The sequence below is a fragment of the Neodiprion lecontei genome, chromosome 6 (assembly GCF_021901455.1).
Source record: "Neodiprion lecontei isolate iyNeoLeco1 chromosome 6, iyNeoLeco1.1, whole genome shotgun sequence".
Lineage (NCBI taxonomy): Eukaryota > Metazoa > Arthropoda > Insecta > Hymenoptera > Diprionidae > Neodiprion > Neodiprion lecontei.
Window position 1 is genome coordinate 17,761,268 of NC_060265.1, and position 21,313 is coordinate 17,782,580.

At 37.7% G+C, this 21,313-nt stretch overlaps 2 protein-coding genes across 3 annotated transcripts; both read right to left on the bottom strand.

The window, feature by feature from the left end:
* LOC107216774 (delta-like protein 1) lies at nt 1-13,117 on the bottom strand. Of its 2 annotated transcripts, none has more exons than XM_046743970.1 (7): nt 12,945-13,117; nt 11,101-11,204; nt 9,110-9,266; nt 7,715-7,837; nt 7,490-7,620; nt 3,042-3,318; nt 1-497 (listed from the first exon to the last, which is right to left on the bottom strand). In XM_046743970.1, exons 1-7 carry the CDS (start codon nt 13,082-13,084, stop codon nt 98-100), a joined length of 1,332 nt encoding a protein of 443 aa, XP_046599926.1. In that variant the 5' UTR covers nt 13,085-13,117; the 3' UTR covers nt 1-97. The 2 variants fall into 2 exon arrangements, with proteins under 2 accessions (XP_046599926.1, XP_015509546.2); XM_015654060.2 differs by having other exon boundaries at nt 11,101-11,207.
* A 2,714-nt stretch (nt 13,118-15,831) lies between these two features.
* On the bottom strand, nt 15,832-18,201 carry LOC107216789 (actophorin). Its single transcript, XM_015654076.2, has 3 exons — nt 18,046-18,201; nt 16,759-16,988; nt 15,832-16,436 (listed from the first exon to the last, which is right to left on the bottom strand). The coding sequence occupies exons 1-3, from the start codon at nt 18,089-18,091 to the stop codon at nt 16,242-16,244; spliced, it is 471 nt and encodes a 156-aa protein (XP_015509562.2). The 5' UTR covers nt 18,092-18,201; the 3' UTR covers nt 15,832-16,241.
* Between the last annotated feature and the right edge of the window lie 3,112 nt (nt 18,202-21,313).

Consider the following 21,313-nt stretch of genomic DNA (forward strand, 5'->3'; position numbering starts at 1 on the left):
TCTAAATAACTTTCTTCCCAGCACCTGTACGACGTAAAAGAAATTTCATCGATCAATTTTGTAAAAAAATTAGCAGGTGAAAATCTCGGCTAAGATTCTAGGCCTCGTTATCGACATCGCTATCGACCGAGGGCAACATAGTTGTCGGTGGTTCGGTTGGCCACTTTCCCGCTGTCGCCGCAGGTTCCTTCGTGGTTGGAGGATCGGTGATGAAAATTGGACCCAGTGGTTCGACGGTCTGCTCGTCCTTGTGCTCGACGGGTTCGTCGTCGTCAAGTCTGTCTTCTTCAAGCGCCTGGCTGCCCTCTTCGACATCCGGTTTCACCGGCGCCTCTTCAACGAGGCTGGAAAGCGTCACGACGCTTTCTTCCGTTGACGTCACCGGCATCTCGAATTGCGTCGGTGTGTTGATCGGCATAGGGGGCATCAATTCCGTCGCTGGTACTGTCGTCTCGATCTGACACTGACGACCCATGTAACCCATCGGGCAAATGCATCTGAAATGCAAATTTACATTGATGTTGAGGTTTCTCTGTGGGGTGAACTGATTGTGAGTGGGGTTGTTTGCTTTTTGTGGGAGCGCTGTGTATTCAAGGTGGTTGGCTAGCAAGAATCGATGTTTTTTGATAATTTTATTACGAGATATTCGTATAACATATTTGTAAAACTGTTATATTTGCTGTTACGAAGATTTTTTTTTAAATGAAAAAATACAAATTGTAAAAATTATAAGCAAAAGCTTAGATATAGATGCTTTACATCAAATCGTTTCAAATCGTCGAGAATTTGGTTGATAAGTTTGATTCCACTCTACGACAAATCGATTTATTCAGAATACTATTTTTCACGCAGTCAATGAAATGGATTTTCTTCTTTGAGGGGGTATTCTAGTGTAGAAATTTGAAAAAATCGATTTTTTTTTTTTTTATATTTTCAAAGCTTAACCTTTTAAGAATGTGTCCTTGAAAGGACAAGTCAAAATTTCAATTATTTTCAGAGATATAGCTATTTTAGTGACACGTCTTCAATACTGGCTCGGCTGGAACGAATACTTTAAACGCGTTTTTCTCAAAACTACATTTTTCAAAACGGTTGACATGATTTCTCAAGTTCTATTGAACCGATTTACTTGAAATTTGGTGAGAATCTTCTCAATACATGTCTCTATCGCACGAACCATTATTATAACGAAATAATAATTTTTACTATTTTTAAAAAATTCAGAAACGTCCAAAAAAGTCAAAAAAAACGTATTATTTTTTTCGGACAGCCGTAATTTGGCAAAAAAAAATTTTTTTTCGACTTTTTTTTGGTTAGTACGATAGCTGCATTTATGTAGATTAATAATCTTTTTTCTTTTTTTTTTTTCTGATGACCACAAGGGTAGAAATCGTGGCGACGAGGATACTGCCTTTTGTTTTCCCCTTCCACTTCAAGGACGCATAATTCCATGAAAATTTATTTTTTTGTTTTTAAATTCATTTTGTGTGCTCTTAATATATAAATAAATAAATGATAAAAAAATGGATAATAAAAATATCAATAGCTTTTATTTTATTCACCGTCAAAAAATGCTCGAAATTCGGGCCTCTAGACTAGAATACCCCCTTAATGTAGTGCATTCTGTTATTTGCTAATGAAACTCAATATCAGTGCGATTTTGAAAAATTAAATATTCACCATGCCAACATGATGAAAAAAGTGTTTTGGCAAATTTTGAAAACATAGCCTGTTGAATAAAATGAGCCATTGTAAAATGAAATCAAACGAATCTCCTAGATTTTCAGCCCTTTTTAAGTGATTTGATATGAAGTATCGATATTTAAAGTTTTTTTTGCAATAAAAATATTTTGAACACGTCTCAGTAATAGCTTAGTAATATAATTATTTGACAAGTACTCAATGGACGAATATTTCAAAATAAAATTGAGAAAAAGTATAATCGAGCTTTGACTCACTAATTTCCTAAGGAATTAAATCATTGTTTAAGCCCGGAGTACGATGATGAGAAGCGACGGAGTTAGATTAATAAATTGATTGGTAACGAGTAAATTACATTCATAATTACGGATTTTGATATATTTAACAGGTTTTTCATTGCACAATATTATACTTCTTTTGCCCGTTTTCGAACGACGAATTGATAGAGGATTTATTTCGCTTTTCACCAAATATAAAGAAATTCTTGACCGACGAATGTGAATTGTTATCAAATTCTGGTTGCTGATTGTTATCTGAATAAGAAACCGCAAAACATGTATAATAAAATACAATAGGTACCCTACAAGCATTAATTTGTAAGCAAAAATAATAACGAAAAACTTTGGAGAAGTGTGCTCAATTACAGTAATCGACGTTTATTCTGTTCAGAATTCATTGAAAACGATTCTTCAATAATAGGAATCTACTATACAGGTAGACAGAACTCAGCATATCATTTTATAAGCGTTTGAGAAGTTATTAATTTCCATAATGTTGTTTTCATGGAATACAGGTAAGGCTTGTGTCGGAATAATGAAATTCGACTTAATGCGCAACCGCATATAATTTTGCAGAGAATATTTAGCATGAAAAAATTGTTACTTATAATTCAAAAAATGGAAGTTTCTTGTCCTGAGAATATTACTTGTAGAATATTCCGAAAATAGCAAGTAATTAATATTTATTTACTTACAACTGTCTTAAATGAAGTTGTGAAACGTAGTTCACTTTCTATCCAATATGACGGGGATTGTTTTAAGGGGATATTGTAGTTCTCGTGTAAAAATAGTACATTTCGTAACAACGATGGATAAGGCTTTTTGACGAGACGTGAGGTTTAAAGTACGAGCCGAAGGCAAGTGCTGTAATGCGCGAGTCAAAAAACCTTATGCCTCCGAGTTTAGTTCCGTATCTTTTATCACAAGAGCTAAGAAATCACGACGAAGTCACGATTTTAAGGTTAGAGTGCTAAAAAAGCCTTTTCAGAAAAAATCATTCCCGTATCCAGAGAAGAATCTAGAAATATTATGACAAAGATAGCCGAGTAGTTATGAGCATACCTGAAATTTCCGTCTTCCGGAATGACGCTGATGCAAGTTCCGTTATTCTTACAAGAATCTGGGTTCTCATCACAGTAGGTCAATTTCTCATTGCAGAGATCTCCAGTCCAGCCAGGTTGGCACCGACACTCCCACGGCCTTTTGCAAGTGCCGTGAACGCATCCTGGGTAAGGAACACACTCTGTGCAGTTTGGCCCGTTCCAGCCAACCCGGCATCTGCAAGTTTCAGGGCGTCGACACCCTCCATGTTCCCGGCTGCATCCCTTCGCGCAGATTGCTGTCAAAGTCCAAGAGAATTAAGTGAAACGTTGCTCACGATGTTGGCTTTATACCTGACACTAGTACGGTAAAGTGGAACTAGCCAAATCGGTTGCTGAATATCCAAGAATACTTAGAAAAAAGAGTCAAGACAATCGACGCTTCGGTTTCATTGACTTTTCGCAACTAGTCGATACACGGCGGATATGTGCGAATGTTCATATGATGATTGATAGAAGGGTTGGATTCACAGTAAATAACCGTTTTCACAGTCTTCGATCAACATCATTTAAAACAGTTGACGGCAAGGTAGATTCTCGAGATTCCAAGGGTAAGTAATTGAATCAGCCTCAGAAATGTATTATACGCCTCTTGGATAACTTTAGTGGCGCGGCTCGGTGGCAGATTCAGGCAACACGTGGACGTGCGAGTGCGGTCAGTTGTACGGTTTATGTATCAATTCAATTAAAAAGTGCTCTGCGAAATAAACAAAAAATGGGCGGTACGAGGTACTGTTGTGTCGTGGATTGCAAAAATACCCAATCGAAAAATCCAGAGTTAATTTTTTATTCGTTTTCGAGACGAAATTGGGAAATTAGCAAGTGAAATGAGTGGATAAAAGCTGTCAGAAGAATGTAAGTATCATTATAACAATTTGATGTAAAGAATTAACGTATTGAAAATATACAAACGTCAGATTTTCTTAAATGTTTTATTCTTATAGTACACCAGATAACAAGCCGTGGCAGCCGAATAAGAACACTCGGATCTGCAGTGCTCATTTTATTGGTGGCAAGCAGTCTAACGTAAGGAGATACATCTACATTTTCCATTTCTGTTTTGCATTTATAGATGCAAAGTTCCTGAAAATATATTTTTTTACATTATTATTGAACTATTCATGTATCTCATAATTGATACATACCTCTAATTTCACTTCGTACGGCGGATTATGTACTCTCGTCTGTGGTATTACTTTCCCACGGACGATTCGTTCTCCACTAGCTTCATCATTAATTTCGACGACCTACTGAACATGATGGCTTTGGAATAGTTTATACCCTGTAAATGTTTAATTAATTGATCATCGTATTGTTGGTAATACGATAATCCTAAAAATAAATACGTAGTAAAAATCAAAATGAATTTGAAAGAATATCTCATATGTTTCGTGCATTTACTTACCTTGCGACACAGATTTTCCGCAAATGAATTCTGCATGGATATTCTCAAATCCACATTTGATGATAGTGTGGCTCATAATATCACTTTTAATTTTGCATTGCACTAAATAAAACAATAATTTAAAACGTGCCGTGATTTATATGTGAATCATATGTTTACTGGTATGAAAACAACGTCCTCGAGTTGCCGCCGTTAACCGACAGATAGCGTTGCCATCGTTTCGCCATGATATCCAAGAGGTGTATTATAATTTATATGTACAGTCGAGTGTTCGATTCTGACCAATGAAATACAGTCTATCTGGATCGCGCACCATGTAAGCCTTACCATAGAGTGGAGACCATAGGTGTAACGACTATGAGAGTTCAGATAGTGATTTCGTGTCTTCCTAATTCACTGCGCCGCAACAAAATACGGAAGCCTCAAAAAGTGAGTAAAATACTGGATGATTAATCGAATATATAGATACGCAAGAGATGGGCTTGTGCATGTTCCAGTTAAGGTACATTTTGGTGATCTGACCGATTCCGGGGCACGTGTGTTAAGGACGTTGTATGCAAAACACCCTTTTCGACAGATTTTGTTAAAATTTTGCTCGAGTTTTAATTGTAATATTTCCAAATTTCTTGCCAAATTTCAATACTATTGACCACGTCGTTTGAGAATAAATCGAATTTGAAAATCCGAAAATTAACACAGGGCTTATGGGAAAATCCGCAAAACACCTGACAAAATTCACGTTTGCATATGTAATTGGAAAACGGGTCGATAGAAATGCTTGAAAAACTAGTATCATCTTATTCAATAAATTTTGGATCCATTAGAATTTTTTAATATTTTTCCACCACGTCGTTATCTCGTAATTAATTCCGAAAGTAGGGAAAGTTCGTGAAGATTGCATGAGGAGAATAATCCCGAGCAGTCAGCTGTTCCAAACTGGCTTTCAAATTCCGATACAGCTTTTTTTTTCGCACAAATCGGCCTTTATAGCGGGTTCTTTCCGTTTTTCATTTTTTTTTATTCGTCCGACAACAACTTTCGAAAATTCAACACTATTGGTAAATCACTTGTAACTCGTTTCAAGCTCGGGTGGCCTATAGGTTAGGTTCATGCGACGCTGCCACGACCGAATTTTCGTGTCGTGCGTTAGTATTGTCCCCCGCGTTCCCTATCCGTGACAGGGCTCTACAGCTGTAGTGGGTACAGACGCGGCGATAAATATCGTTCTTGATGCCAAAAACATGAACGATTTCGACTATTTTTTTCGCTTTTCGGATCAAAAATTTATTTTTTACTATTCTTATCGTGAATATTTCGCAATTCTAACGGCGTCTCAATTCAATTTTCAATAAAAAAATATTGCATTCACTATTTCTTATAAAAGACGACGTCACAAACTTTTTGCTCGGATTTCGCATACAACGTCCTTAAGTACAAACATGAAATCCGATGAGAATCGTTTGATATGTCCGTAAACCAGTCGGTAAGATCGTGCCCTGACATATCAGGTGGGTCGGATATTGAACAGTATCAGTGCGTGCGTTACCGACGTATCAAACGGTTCTCATCGGATTTTCTGTTTGAGCCAAATACACATGTCCTTAAAGCGGTCGAAATCCAGCACGTTCGGTGTACTTATTGGCACATTACCGTAAAGGATATGGTCGTGTGAAAAAAAGACGACGGAAGAAGTGTCTTTTAGTGTTTTTTCAAATACTTCGACTTTCTTCAATAAATAGGACGAATATTTTATACTTATATATAGGCTCTTCATTTTCACACAACATCTAGCTATCTAAGATTTATCTTGAGTGAATTTGAGAGAGTTAAAAATCATTTATACAATGCCTAAAATAACTAAGTGTATTGCTTTTCGACTGAAAATAGTAGCAAAAAAACAACCTTTATTACGCATCCTGCAAATATAGAATTGACATCGTGAGCAAAACTATCTCCGTTTAAATTATTTTATCGCATTCATATTTTTACCGATAGTATTCCAATGATTTTCTAAGCCTGACGTGTGAAAAAGTTGCGGTATATTTGCATCGTGATGAGAGGTATCTGAACAAACAATGCATACGTACTACATAAAACGTAATCCATATTGATCACGACCTCGTCAAGTACATTTCGTACTTCCCACATCAACTCGCAATTTGACGGCAGCCATTGATCGGACTCTATAATTTTTGTGAGACTCTACCCACTCTACTCGACTTTATGATTGCGGGTTAAGATCACTGAAATATAGCTGGCTTTCCGGAGAGACATAGGTCAGAGGTTACAGGTCAGAAGTGCTGTCTCTCTTGCACCGGTATAGTTTTTTGAAAAGCTTGTACTTCAGAAATGAGTGCCCTTTTCACACGTGTTTTCTTTTGTAAATCAGTGACATTACAATTTTTTATCAAACTCTCCCACGCATGTGTCAGAAGAAGGAGACATCACATCCCTTCGATGCTATCTCTCTCCGGAACTCCCACCTGCACTTCAGTGATCGGCCCTGTATCATTATATTTCAGTGCTTAAAATATTTTGATCGTTGTGTCACGTGACCGATTTGAAAGTTTTCACCAGAGTTCATCTCATTCTTTCGTAAAACATTGAATTGATTTGGAACAAAACATCATCCAGAATTTTCATCTATTTATTTCGCCGCGAGACAGGCTTTGAAGTTATATTTTGAAAATTATTAGATGATCAATTCATCAGATAATTCATAGGTCCTAGGTAACCAGAGCTTTCTTTCTGGCCTCAAAGTGATCATATCACGAAAAATTTCGAATCGAATGAACCTTTAACGAAAGAACGAGTTGGATTCTCATAAAAAAAAAAAAACATTAAAATCGGTCACGTGATACCACGCTCAAAAAACTCTTCAAGAAGCAGTCCGATGGCGGATGCCGTGCTTTTCTATTCTGATCTCTCTTCCAATCATGATACTCGATTCAAACCGATTTTCCATTCCATCGTGTGAAGTTATCGCTAATTGAGACCGCACTTACGTGTCTGGCATAAGAAACCAGTCCACCCTGGTTCGCAGCGGCACTCAAGAGGCCCTTGACACGTTCCGTGGACGCAGCCTGGCAGAACGGCACACTCTTTACACTTGTATCCTTGCCAGCCGAGTCTGCACCTGTGGACAGAGACGAGGCGATGGAATGCGATCGGATGAGAGACAGTCGGTGGATAAGTCTTTCGAGGCTGACAGCCCTCGCCAGGCTTTTTACCTGCATTCGCCTGGTTTTTCGCAGTATCCTCTGGCGGGGTGACAGTCTGAGCTGCATATCGGCTCGGAGCAGAAAGGTCCCGACCATCCTGGATCGCAGGCACACTCGAAGCTCACGTTGCACCTGGAGTGGGCGAATGTTTTGAGCTTGGATTAGTGAAATCAACTCGTGAACCTGAAAGTCTTGGCGTTAAACCTGCAGATGCGTCATGAAGACGAGAAAAATGTTTCATGCAAAGTTATCAGACTGTTTCAGATTCGGGTAATGTTTTTAATTTCTTGCTGGATAAGGCTTAGACAATATTTCTTGCCGAACTGAAAATCCGCACAAAATAAAAGATTTTTAAATGAAGTTTTAGAAGGGCTTCATAACGTGTGATGTTTCACCGTTTAAATACCTAACGTGTAAAAAAGTATACTCATTACGGTTTCTTTGCGGAATCGACCAAAATAATCGCGTATAATAGTTTTACAGTTAGAGTGGGTTCATTTTAACTAATAACTCGCTCGTAGATCTTGAAAGTTAGCATTGGTCCGTTATTGTGAACAAAAAATCCTGATTTTGCTGATATCTGGTTTCTGGTTGTACCAACGTGAAAAAGTTGTTATCATTTTCGAGGATAATTAATTATCAATGGGATTGTATCGATATATAAACACTCATGATTATTTTAGAAAATTGGGTAAGAAAATTGAAACGTCTATATTTTTTTACTTGTGTATCTAACGCTTAGACCTTGTTTCAGTACCAAAAAAAAAACATGTTACCCTAATTAAAAATTGTCTGATCCTTATAAGAAGATATACGAATAACCGATTATACGTTGTGTTTTGCACGAGTGTGTCATTCGTACCGTTATAAGCATTTGCGTTGAAATAGCGAAATTTTAGAACGACGCCGCGACGTGAGTCACGGAGATAAGTGGTCTCCGATCAGAGGTCACTGGCACAGCTTTTGAAATCTTATTTCAATTAGTAATCAACCGTTTATTTCTGTCAAGTTGTTTTTTTAACGCATATATAACCGTGCCGGTATTTTGGCTGTGGAGACGTGCATCACCAAATTTTTATACCCAAGGAAGTAAAATTTTGACATTTAAATCTGCACTTGTGAGTTGAGAAATTATCATTAAATTTTGGAACTACAATATAAAAAAGCGCTTCGCACTGACGCGAATCGATTTAACAGATTTCCAAGTCGTTCATAACGGTTCGTGCCGAGATTTGTGCATTTCATTGGTTGCTGGAGAATTTATTCCCTCCGTGGAAGTTTTTAGTACGCGACTGGGGTCACGGAGAGATCGGTGATCCGTGATATTTAACACACAGCATCACCAATAGTTGCGTTTTACGCTCGGAAACCCGCTGCAGCGACTCGAGTAACATTCATAAATACCTGCCGTGCTGACACAACGGTAAAGCGACGCATTTGTCACATAGTTCTCCATAGAAGCCGAATTTGCATTGACATTCACCGGGACGACGGCAGTATCCTTGGAGTGGGTCACATCCTTTCCTGCACACTGGAACGTCGCACAAGTCTCCCCTCCATCCTGAAAAGCGTTTAAGAGATGAAAGGGTTAGCCTTTTGTCGATTAAATTAATTTACGCAAATTCATTACGAATATACTGAATTATCGTGGGATAAATCTGACAACTAAATTTTTCGGATTTTGAATGAAATTTCAAGGGGCAAAAACATTTGGATTGCTTCTTCTTGGAAATGAACATCGTTCGCTGGGTCAAGATTTTTAATATAAAAATCTCAAGTGTGACGCTGTGATAATTTATTGAAGAAACGAACTGTCGAATTATTAGCTTTCTCATATTATATGCTTATGGAATGACATATATTTATGCAAAAATGCAGTGATGCTATAATTTCGTGGTTTTCTGAATTTGCACAAAATGGTCGAAGGCGATCGATTCAAATATAAGTTTACTTTGGATTTCTTAAAAATTCCGCAAAGATTTGGAAAAATCAAATTCATCTTCTATATAATTTCAACGTGCTTTCCATAGAAAAGCAAGTGTTTAAAAATTTATTTTGATATTCTAAAACATGAAGCATTGATTTTCCTAAATTCCAAATTTTTAAAGTGTTTAAAAATTGAAATAAGACTTTTTCATGCTGCCACGAATTCCATAATGATTGCAGCTGAAAATGAAATTTTCCAGAATTTCAAAACATGTTATACTTTGAGAAGATTCGAATATGTGTGATTAAAACAAATGAATTGGGGGTTTCAAAGTTGCTACTAGCACCTAAAATAAATATAACAACATAAAAACTGGTAAGGATCGAAAGTGACCGATTTGGCATGAAATGCTCCATATATCAAGTTAATTTTGAAGTTTAATGCTGCTTATTTTCAAGATCTACATGACAGTGTCGTGAAGGTTTTACTTCCAGGAGAAAAGTTGGGATTAGTTAAGGAGAGGGGCAATTAAAACCGTTAAATCCTTTTGGCTGTTTATTTTGGGGCCCTCAAAAGTGAGCATAGCCACTTGAAAGGCAAAAAGAATATTCTAAAATTCACAATTCAATAAGTTCAAGGTTCTCGGTTTTGTTTCTATTTATAGGCAATAGGTGCCGAGGTATCATGACAACTTTTGATAGAATCGGTCGCTTTTTGAGGTTCCGAATGAAAAAAGAAAACGTTCAACTTCGGAAGTTCTTTAAATAAATCGTGGAACGTGTGGATAAAAACGCCAGAACATGCTGGTTACTGTTTTTCAAAAAGTTTGAAGAATATCAAAAGTTTAAGCATGCAATATGATGAAAGAGGATTCGAATTTTTTTTCTTGGTAAAAAGAAGTAGAACTGGTTGCTTTTCTTTTTCCTCTTCCATTTCTCTCTAAGACCAAAACACATATTTCTGGTCCTGATTGAACAATTGGCGAAACAACCATTTAATATCATAAGAAAATGTCAAACACACGTATAAGCGATGTCAGTGGCGTTTCCCGTTAAAAAGAAATCACGAATCTTCTGATTTGCAATTTGTTAAATGGCGGTTAAATCGACAAGATTCAAAAATCGTGGACATCATTCACTTGATTTTATAGGAATTGAAAACCTCCGTGCCACAATGAATTACGTATGTTTGTGCATGATGAAAAAGTACGTCACAAAACAGTGAACTTTTTAAAACAACGTCTGAGTGCACAGCATGCAGGTTAGTCAATATAGTTACTGTAAATCAGAACCTGGTATCTACCCTAAATCAATGAAAATTGCTTCACAATTAGGGGAATGCACAGGATCCGGTAGAATAATGATGAGAACTTCATAAAAGGATGTAGCAGCCATTCTCTGTTCCCTGATTGTCAGAGCGATAAAAAAAAAAAAAAGATCAGAAGCTTTTACGGTGGCGTTCAAATTACCTGGCAGACATTTCACGTCTCCTGCTTCGTCGCATACGTAGTGTGAATTGGGGTGCTGGGATGCTGGGATCTCGCAGGCCTGCTTCTTCCACTTTGGGACGTATCTGCTGCAAAAAAATAAGAAGACTGACCGTAAAGTCCCGCGTTACAGACGATCGAAATCAGTTTTAAGCCGCCTTAGGTCCTCGGCCGAAGGACCAGCAAAGCTATATATCGAGGCCTTACAGGGAGCAGTGCCATTAACTTCGATGTTTTCTTCGGTCGTGTCCAGATATCGGTACGAGATGAACTTCTGCCTCTCCAGGAATGCCGGTTCATTAATTATCCCGGAGAAATGGGGACTGAATCTCCAGTCTTTTTGTATTTCGTATTTTTGTATACCTCGAGTAGGAACTGGCGTTTTTGACAATCATTTTGCCTTCGTTTCTTCGCTTACTTCTTACTGGGAATTTCGTTTGTAGCAATTGAAAAAATTACTCTCGTTATCGATAATTATCGCAGAGTTTGACAATTAGCAAAAATGTGTACGCTATGTAAGATATTTTCAAAGTCGTAGGTTCAGTCACTTTTTTTTATGTTCCGTATAAATACTTTTCTCATTTTTCACTTTGAATATAAAACTGAAGAATAATGTTCATATGTTAAGACTCTAAAGGTTCACAGTTATTTCGACAATGAAACTAATTTTCAATGACGTCTGTTTTGCGGAAGATAGGTTTCATCACAAAAACGTCAAAACAGATTTGAAGAATTTTTATTTGATAGATTGATTGGAAAAGTACGATCATACATTTTATTATCAATTTTCAGGTTAGAACACATTTTTTCTTCTCGATTGTACACTTCCCACAAAAAACTGACCTAGTGTTGCGTAGAAATTGCCTTTTAAATTATGGAAATCGAAGAAATTTATGATTGATCATCTGATGAAAATCTGATGTGAAGAATCAAATAATTCCATTTATGATTTTCAAAATTTTGAGAACAGTCTGGCCAATGCAGTATAATGTATGTAATAATCTATTAATAATTGACACAACAAATCTTTAACAAACACATTGAAACTCCGTCAAATACTAATACCCATTGAACGAGTCTTTATGCCTTTGGTTATTAATACATATTTTGTATATAAAACACTGCAGAGCGTTACAAATTTATACTAGCATCACAATAAAATATATTTGTCATTGTATTTATCAAAGTTTTTCAAACGAAAGTACAAAACTATGACGCAGTTAAAGAGTTCTCGCAGTTAAATCTTCGTTCCAGGACTCGTTCGAGTTCACGCATCTTTAACAAGTATATAAACTCTTAACTTGGAAATTAACGAAATACCGTATTTCATTAAAAAGAAATGTTTGTTGTATAAGATTTTCGAGAGAAAAGCAATTTCTGTCGCGTGAATAGTGGGCATTCATGTATACGTACAATCTGACTACTTTGGTACTTTTATTTTCGTCAGAAGACTGGCAAATTTCGAAGGAATCGCATTATTTCAGTAATGTGTCTGTGAAGAAGATTGTTATCAACATTTTGTGAAAAGTTGCAGACCCTTATTTAACCCTCGTTACAACAAGACTATAACATTTTCTCAATTTGGAAGTCTGCGAAATGTCAACTGCTTAATTTCGACGTAACTACAACCGTCAATTGCCGCGTACCTCAACAAATTGAGAGTCTGAATTCGCCAATCGTCATCTGGGATTTCACGTTTGGGAGTCGTTGTACCTCAACCTTGACTTATCTCTAGCTCTGACCACGCTGTGGCTCAACCAGAGTAAGCCAAGAACGTTTCCTCGTCGTCAGAGTCGTCGCGAATGATGTTATAACTGATTACGTACCTGGTACCGGAGACGAGTGATACCGGTAGCAAAGTGATTCCGAAAAAGGGTGCGAGGAGTGAGACGGCACTGTGATCGCCGACTGGAATCACTTCTTGAACACCAAACAACAACGATACGAAGCCGATGAGGAGGATCATCTTGACTCGACTTCCCGGCCAAGACTGAGGCGGAAGACCGGAGGAACCAGGAGAAGATAACGGGACCTTATTCGAGGTCACGGCACACTTTTCTGGCACTCGCCACCGACGCTTCACCGGTGCATTCGACCAAGTTCGTAGCCGGCACACATCCTCCTCTCATGTTTGAACGCACTTCTATAAAGAACCATGTAACCGTATGAGTCAAACTCACACATGCCCGGGTTTATTGAGTCATATGTGCCAGGCACCGGTAGCGTTGGGCTCTTTCTTCTGTTTTTTATGCCTCCACTACCGACTTCAAGTTCAATGCTCCTCTAGAAACTTCCGGAGAATTGACTCTTGCTGCGACGATACTTTGATTCGAACTCTCGAGCATCCACGAAGGTACGGCTTCGACTTGAACTCGAACTCTGACTTGTCGTTTTCATCTGTAAGTAACGGGGGAGTATGAAGTCAGACTTTGGCCAATATGTTAAAATTCTTCTTTGTGTAGGTAGTTTTTGCGTTGGACTGTTAATTTAGAATGTCGAGAGAAATTGTTCGCGAATTTCTCAGCTTCCTTGAAAAGCCGTTCATGGATCCAAAACCAATTTGGAGGTTTTTGAAACATTCCTTCAGCATAGTTGAAGAAATTCGCACAGTTTCAACGGAATGGAGAAATTGGTGGAAACAAGTTATTCGATTCTGCTAGAGAGTTACAAAGAACACAAAAAGTGGGGATAAATATAAAGAATTTCGCCAAAGGAATCAGAAAGATCTGTTTGATTCAAAAGAAGTTAAAACTGTCGACAATTTAGGTAGATATTATTTAAATTGCTACATTTTTAAACATAAAAATAAATGAATACCGCTTGCTAACTTGCTTACTCATCTCAGAAAACTCATTTAAAATTTAGTCGATTTTCTGGTTTTCACAAGCATTCTGCACAAATCATCTCTCAACACGACTTCACTTTTCAGTTTCGAAATTAAAAATCTTTCTTTATATTCGATCTATTCTTCTATTCGATTCTTGTTGCAATTAGATTTTCAATATTCTCTCTGTGTGTTATTTTGTCTGTGATTTAGTCTAAATTTTTGTAGCTGGAAAGACGGACTCGTAAATTGTAACATATTTGAAGTTTAATACGGTACGTTCCTGTTTGGATTATTTTATGACGGCGCAAATTCAATCACATACCGCAGTTTATAAATTTTACTACACCTTACCGCAGACGCTTCGATAAACTGTGTCGATTTGAACTGGCAGAAAAATCGTGCTCTGGTTTCGGTGAAACGAGCCTAAAAGACAACCACGATAAATTGTAACACAATCACTGTAATAACACAACAGATGGCTGGGTCTGTAAAAACACAGTCGTTGTCATTATACCTAATCGTTTTACCTTCTTTCTCCCCAATCTTCTTACGAATTTTAAGAACGTCTTCCTTTGTCCTTAGAACTTGGATCGCTTGCTCGAGGCATTGCGGATAATCCGAGCTGGTCCTTAGCGGACGAGATGTAATTTTGGATTCCGTTCAAAGAGGGTTACAGAATTTTAAGACCCCTCGACCTCGACTGCGCGTCATCATCTCTTTCATCTGATACTCAGGATATAATCCTTCGATGAAAAAATACCGAGATCATACTTTTGTCTGATCGATGGATCAAACTTGCCAGATAGAAACGATTTAACGGGGACACGATAATCGTCTATCGAAGGCTGATTGTGAGTAGGTGTGATGTGATTTTCTCTTCAGGACTTATTCATAACGCGGCTATTGACACGTACGCGACATCGTAATCAGGTGGCTATAAAATTTGTGATGGAAAGGCACGCCTTTCCTATAGGAGAAATTCATGCCGCCAAGGCCTTTCGATCATCAAGTGCGTGTTCGGAATCAGTGAGTCAGTTTTCATGGCGGCAGATGAACTGCCATGTGATTTCTCACCCTCAGGATTGAGTAGAAAAGCACGGCTGTTTGTTTCCATGATCGAGTACAAAAGGCGTGCTCCGTCATTCACAGCTAACAATAAATTTAAAAAAAGGGTTATTAAACGCGTGCAGCGCTTCGGCGAAAAGGTGATTGGCATAAGCATGAGAGAGCGCTACTCGCTTCGTTCGATCATGATCGTAATTTATAACGGCTCGAGTCTTATCAAGATCGCTGAGAGCAAGGTCGGTTTCTTGTACACACGGTGGCTTAAACTTGACCTTAAACCGCCCGTGGCGGTTGGAGCGTTTATAATGACAGGACTGGACGGTGGAAAGGTACAAACTAATTCGAGATGCTATTACGAGTACGAGAGAGAGAGAGAGAGAAAGAGAGAGACCGAGCTGACTCGTTATTCTTGGTCACCCCGCGAGGCACCGATCAACGACTCGACGAGTCGAGAAAAATGTTCGGTAATAACAGTTGGAGAAAGAAACGAAATCTCAGCCGCGATCTCTGCGTCGTTTCAAGACGGGTTCAGAGCTTTGTCCGTCTGATGCTGAACTCGGCCAGACTAAGTGTTTCAGGAGTGACGAGAAACGTCCAATTTTTTCGAACAACTTATAAAAAATTGTTGTCTACTGGAAATTCCCATTTCCATGATTGTTTTGATTAATACGATTCCATCCTGGAATCTACGGAAATTCAGGAAGGATCTCTTACAAACATGACTGTGGTTGAATCTGGACACTCGAAATACTTGTAATAAATCTCGGTGTTTTTGATGCACGAAGAAAAGTTGGAGAATCAGGTTTCAAGCGATCACATAATTTTTGGCTTAATTCGAAATGCTTTATTGTTATGCATACGCGGCCACATCGGTAGCCACGTGACGCAGGGATTATACATTTATCTTACAATAAGTAAAAGCTTGGAATGAATATACCAAAAGCAATTGTATGCCTCGCTTCACCGTCGTACGGTAATTGTCTTAAGGAGATGCTACACTCGATTTCAGCATGGACTCAGATATATCTAAATGTCCAAGTTCACGGCTCACGAACGCAAAATGGGTGTAACAGCCGGATTCTACGTACCATTCGGAACAAAATTGTGCCACTATATTTTGATTGAACAATTAATTGGTGTGTTTTTGTTCAGAATTGCATGTAGAATACGACGTTCAACGCAGTCGCTAAGAACAGACTGTAGCATTCCATTAAGATTACTTCCTTCCATTTTATGCCTTAGGAATGGCTGGAGCTACCTTCAGTTTAGCAATAAGGTTCTCGTCGGTCAGTTCACTCTTCTCGTTGAATTGGATAAAGTAATCAATGCCAGCTGCTGCAGCGTGTTTCTCGTCGTACGCGTTGTGGAAAATCTCTTTTTCTGCCGCTGTCGCGGTTTCCGGGCTCCAGAGGATCAGCACTCGTTTCTGTGAATTTCAAAACAACGGTTGATGAGCTCAATGATTGGCATTGCCAGAATCGGCTCGTGCGTGGAAAATAAATTCACACCGGAATGAATAAATTGTTTGACAAATTGAAAACCGACGTTTTTTAATAAATTAGTTAAATAGATAATTTTCAAAATCAATGCCAACTTCCAAGATGATTCTTAGGTTGAAATTCTAGGTAAATGATATATTACTTCTTAATCTTGTCAAGTAAATTTATTCAAAACGGGGTTTCATCGTGACCGAGAAGAAATTCACCTTGCATGGCTACGAAGTGCCAAATTAGATAACAAAAACGCACCTTGACTGGAGAGCCGTTCTCTTCGTATTCGTAGTCGATCATTCCATAGCGAGAATCATCATGTTTGCCTATCTTCTCCGCCATATCCTTGAACGATTCACTTGGTGGTCCGCTATCTTCCACATCGGATTGAACTCCGTCTTTCAGTGAGTAAATTACGTATCGCAGTTGTCCCTTATTCAGCTCTCCGACACTCTCCTTCACCGATTTCCCTATCTCGATACTGTGAACTGTGAAATGAAATTATCCTGCAGATTAGTAATTCCCAGTTTTGCTGTATTTGTAGCGTATCTCTCAATTTCGTGACTACGATTTATATTCCTGTCGACTAGACATTTTTGGTATTTCAGCGATGCCTCAAATTGCATAAAGACTTGAGTGACGTTAATGCCCAGGTGAAAATACCATCTCCAATAATTTTGTTTCACAAAAAAATAATGTGTTTCGCAGAAAATGATGAAATATTATGAAAAATTGCGACCGTCTAGAACTATATTTAAAAACGAAACATGAAATCAACCAACCTAGAATTTTTGAATTGATTGATTTTAAAAGTGGCTTGAATTTTCGTAAAAAAAAAGTATCAACTTGTAAAGAAAATTATAATAATTGACACGGCTTTACGATAGCAATAAAAAAAATCTGCTCGTTGTAAAAATGATGGTAAAATTCGCTGAACTATTGTAGGATTTTACGAATGTATACGAAAATCTACAATCGTATAAAAATTGTTACAGTTCCATGTAGATAATTCTTACAACTGGTGAGGAAATTCACAACTTGAAAGCGAATAAATTGTTTTACATTAAATTCTGCCGAAAAATATGAATTCCTATGAATGATCTTCTGTAAGATTGCGAATATCCACGAATGAGAAAGTATGACGTATTATTCTTGAAGCACTTCCAGATGTCGCATTTTTCACGCAAAGAAAAACTTACCGCTTGCAAACCAAGACTTTTGAAATTTTTTTAAGTATATCTAATATTGACGGCTTCAGAAAACTCAGCAGAAATTTTTGAACTTTTCTTGTCTCACTAGGTGAGTCTTATGAAAAAAGTGGAATGTTACTTGTTTCTCGAAATTCGAAACCAGGAATTCTACGATATTCTACAAATATTATATTCATTTCAATAATTGATGTACGAACAATTAACGCGAAAAAGAAAACCATTCCACAACCGTCCATAAAAAAAAAAACACGAAATTTCACGAAAAAATTCTGTTAAACAACTACTGCTGCCTTTCAAATTCCAGAGGCATGAGAATGAAATAATTCAAACTTACCAGCAGCGATGGTTACAACCAGCAAAACGATTGAGTAGAACCTCATCTTGAATGTGGTTTATCGAAGGAATAGAAGTCCTGTAACTCTGGGTTATTCGGAATCGAGCTCCTGGTTACGAGTGACGAGATGTTCAACGACTGCTAGCTTAAATACGCTGGCTACTGACAGCTTGTTCGCTAAAAAAACGACGCATCAGAGAAGCTGTTACAGTGTGGTTGTGATTTTTTCACACACTTATACCTACGTAATGCTGATAGAAAAAGTCGGATTATAATTTACGAATGGAGATAGAAAGATATAACAGTACCTGTTTCAAGGTCCCGAGTTCATCGGTGTTATCCTGCCACCATGCGAATGGGACATGAGCAAAATAAAATTTAATACGCGGTTTTTTGCTACGTTCGATAAATGATGTAACCATATTTAACACGGGCGATGGGAATCAGCCAAGACTTCCGTTACGTAATTTTATTACTTTTGTAGTGGCAAAAATTAATTACAATTCGATAGATTTTTGTTCATTACCATATTAAAAGGTTAACTGCGCAAAGCTTTCGGTCAAATTCTTCACCGTCGCCGACCGATCAGATATATTCGGAAAACTTCACTCGTTTTAACCCAAAATACTGGTACTGATGTTGAAAACTTGAGAAAAGAGGTCTTGACTATTTCATGATTCCAAACATTTCAATTCTGCGTGACAAACATCACCCCGTATTCATATGAACTTATTATTAAATAACGCGAGGATTATACATATAGGACTAATTCCTAACGAAAAAAGTAAAAAGAAACGACATAAGAATTTTCTCAAATGGAGAAAAAAGAAAACATCTTTTGCCGATTGAATTGCAAAACGAAACGATGAATAATTATTGCTGCAATCAAAAAGGAATGAAAACTTCACCTGCTGAATTACGTCTGTAAAAAATGTATTCATTGCCAGTGGATAATAGAATCGAATGAATATCGCGGACGTGATACTTGCTTGTGGCTCCTTATTTGGATTTAAGATTAATTCTTCACCCCGTAATTCTACCTTGCCTGCGAGCCTGAATTTTTGACACGTTATCCTTCGATGAACAAAAAAGAAAGAGGCGAGATTTATTTCGGCAAACAGAGGCTGAACGAATATGACGCAATTGATTGGCAGCGTGGAAATTTACGACTCGGTTTATGCAGCGTTATAATTATAGAGTAAAAAATTCAAGCTCTTGTCAGACTAATTTTTCATCGCAATTTTTTTTCTTCCGTCTCCGAATGATTCGCTGCTCGAGTTTTCATTCACGGTTTGTCTGCATCGGCGTTAAATAACTTTCAGCGATCCCAGCCGCCTGCACTGCACCCTTTTCGGGTTTAAATAGAAGATTTTAATTCAGAGGACGGGCTAAAAATTCCTTCAGGGTGAGATCAGAAATAAGGCGATTATAGGCATGAATAATATCAGCTGGGAATCCTTGCTCCGCAATGTAGGTTCAGATTTTAAATCCTTTAAATATATTTTATCGCGCTACTTTGTCCGGGCTAATCCTCGCGTCTCGGATGATTGAAATAGATTTTTTTACTCTGCTAACAATTCGTTTCCGTCCCGACTGCTTCTTGGATGGCTCTGCGTGGCTATTTGAAATTATGGAAACCGATCAAACGGCGATATAACGTGAGTCGTTTATCGGCTGAACCCTTGGGAGGGATTCGTGATGTTCTTCTTATCTCAGGCTACCGGACTATCCTCACGATTTATAACCGTAGACTAAGCTCTCCTAACTCCTCGTTTGTCAACGATGACTCGATCAAGAATCACTTTAATAATGCGTACAAGGGCAATTTTTAGTAGCGATCTTCTTATTTTTGTCAATTAAAAAGGCATCATCAAGAACACGGATTGCCTGATAGTGTTGAATACATACAAAGTCCATTGAAGTGCAGAAATGAGAAGTAAAAATTTCGAATAAAAATGCAGTTGCATTTCTGATTGCCAATATTCATCCAGACATAATAGACGTGTCAAGGATTCGCAAATGAAACTGTTCAACCAAAGGTTACAGGTTCTCGAAATAGTAGCTTGCGTACTTTCGTAACCTCGGCCTGCAATTCAAGTACCCGTGAACAAATAATCAGTTGAAGTATGTACAGCATGCTGCGCATTTACAAAAAAGTGGTTGAATTTGCTGTACCGATAATTTTTTTTGAATTGACCACAGATTTCGGTTTTTATTCAATTGAAAGATAAAATTTTGGGTAAACCAATATATCCTTGAATGGTTAAACTATAAGAAATAACGAAACAATTGTTTTTTCAGGTAAATAAAAGAGGTGATCTACGTAAACTTGATCGGTTTCTGACTCTCAATTATTTCCGATTTAGATGTTGATTTTTTGCACGATTTTAACTGCAGAAAGAAATCCATTTGAATGATTTAGACTTTTTAAACTTCCGTTACAGAAATGATGCAATTTGATTATTAAGTAGGGTAGTCAACAGAAAAATGAATTATGCGTTTTGATTCGAAAATTTTTACGTATAAATGATATGTATACACACAGAAACAAAAATTAGGTTGTGTATGTGGCAAGTATTTTAATTGTATCGAAGTTGATGTATTTCATCGCTACACATGTCATGCCAGACAGTAATCAAAGTTCTTACGTTTCTTGTTGTAGCTAGAAGATGCGACAAAAATTAACAGCGACTTGGATCAGGATGTACGTACCAGACAGCACTTGGACAAAAAGAAATCATGACAGTAAAAGTTCTTATGAGGTGCGTATCCTTAATTTATTGCTTTTTGTTCCACTTCGCGCTATGTAACAAGTCGAATACTCCTCATTTTTTCATATACTCGAATCGACATGCTTTGAATTTGAGTTTTATGAATGTTAGCCACAGGTTTGCATCTAATTGTAAGTGACTAGCCGGATGGATTTCAGGTGTCAAAGAACACTGAAAGTTTATGGCAACATTAAAATTGAATTACGAGATTTCCGAATTACCGGAAAGCACCTGGTTGAGTTCAAAAAAATTCAATTTACGGTCAGAGTCTATATGTCTTATTATTGAGTGTTCGGTCCAAATAGTCGGCAAGGTATCCTCAGGAAATTCATCCGCTTTCACATAATCAGGTTTCCAGCTTTCCGATTGACCGGGAAATGATTCCAACTCCAAAATTCTTCTTGCTTTCCGAAGTACAGCTGAACGCGTTGCGTGCGTGTATATTGTATTGCGTTAGTTAGGCGCAATTACTTGTCGCAAAGCTGTCTGAAAGAGCA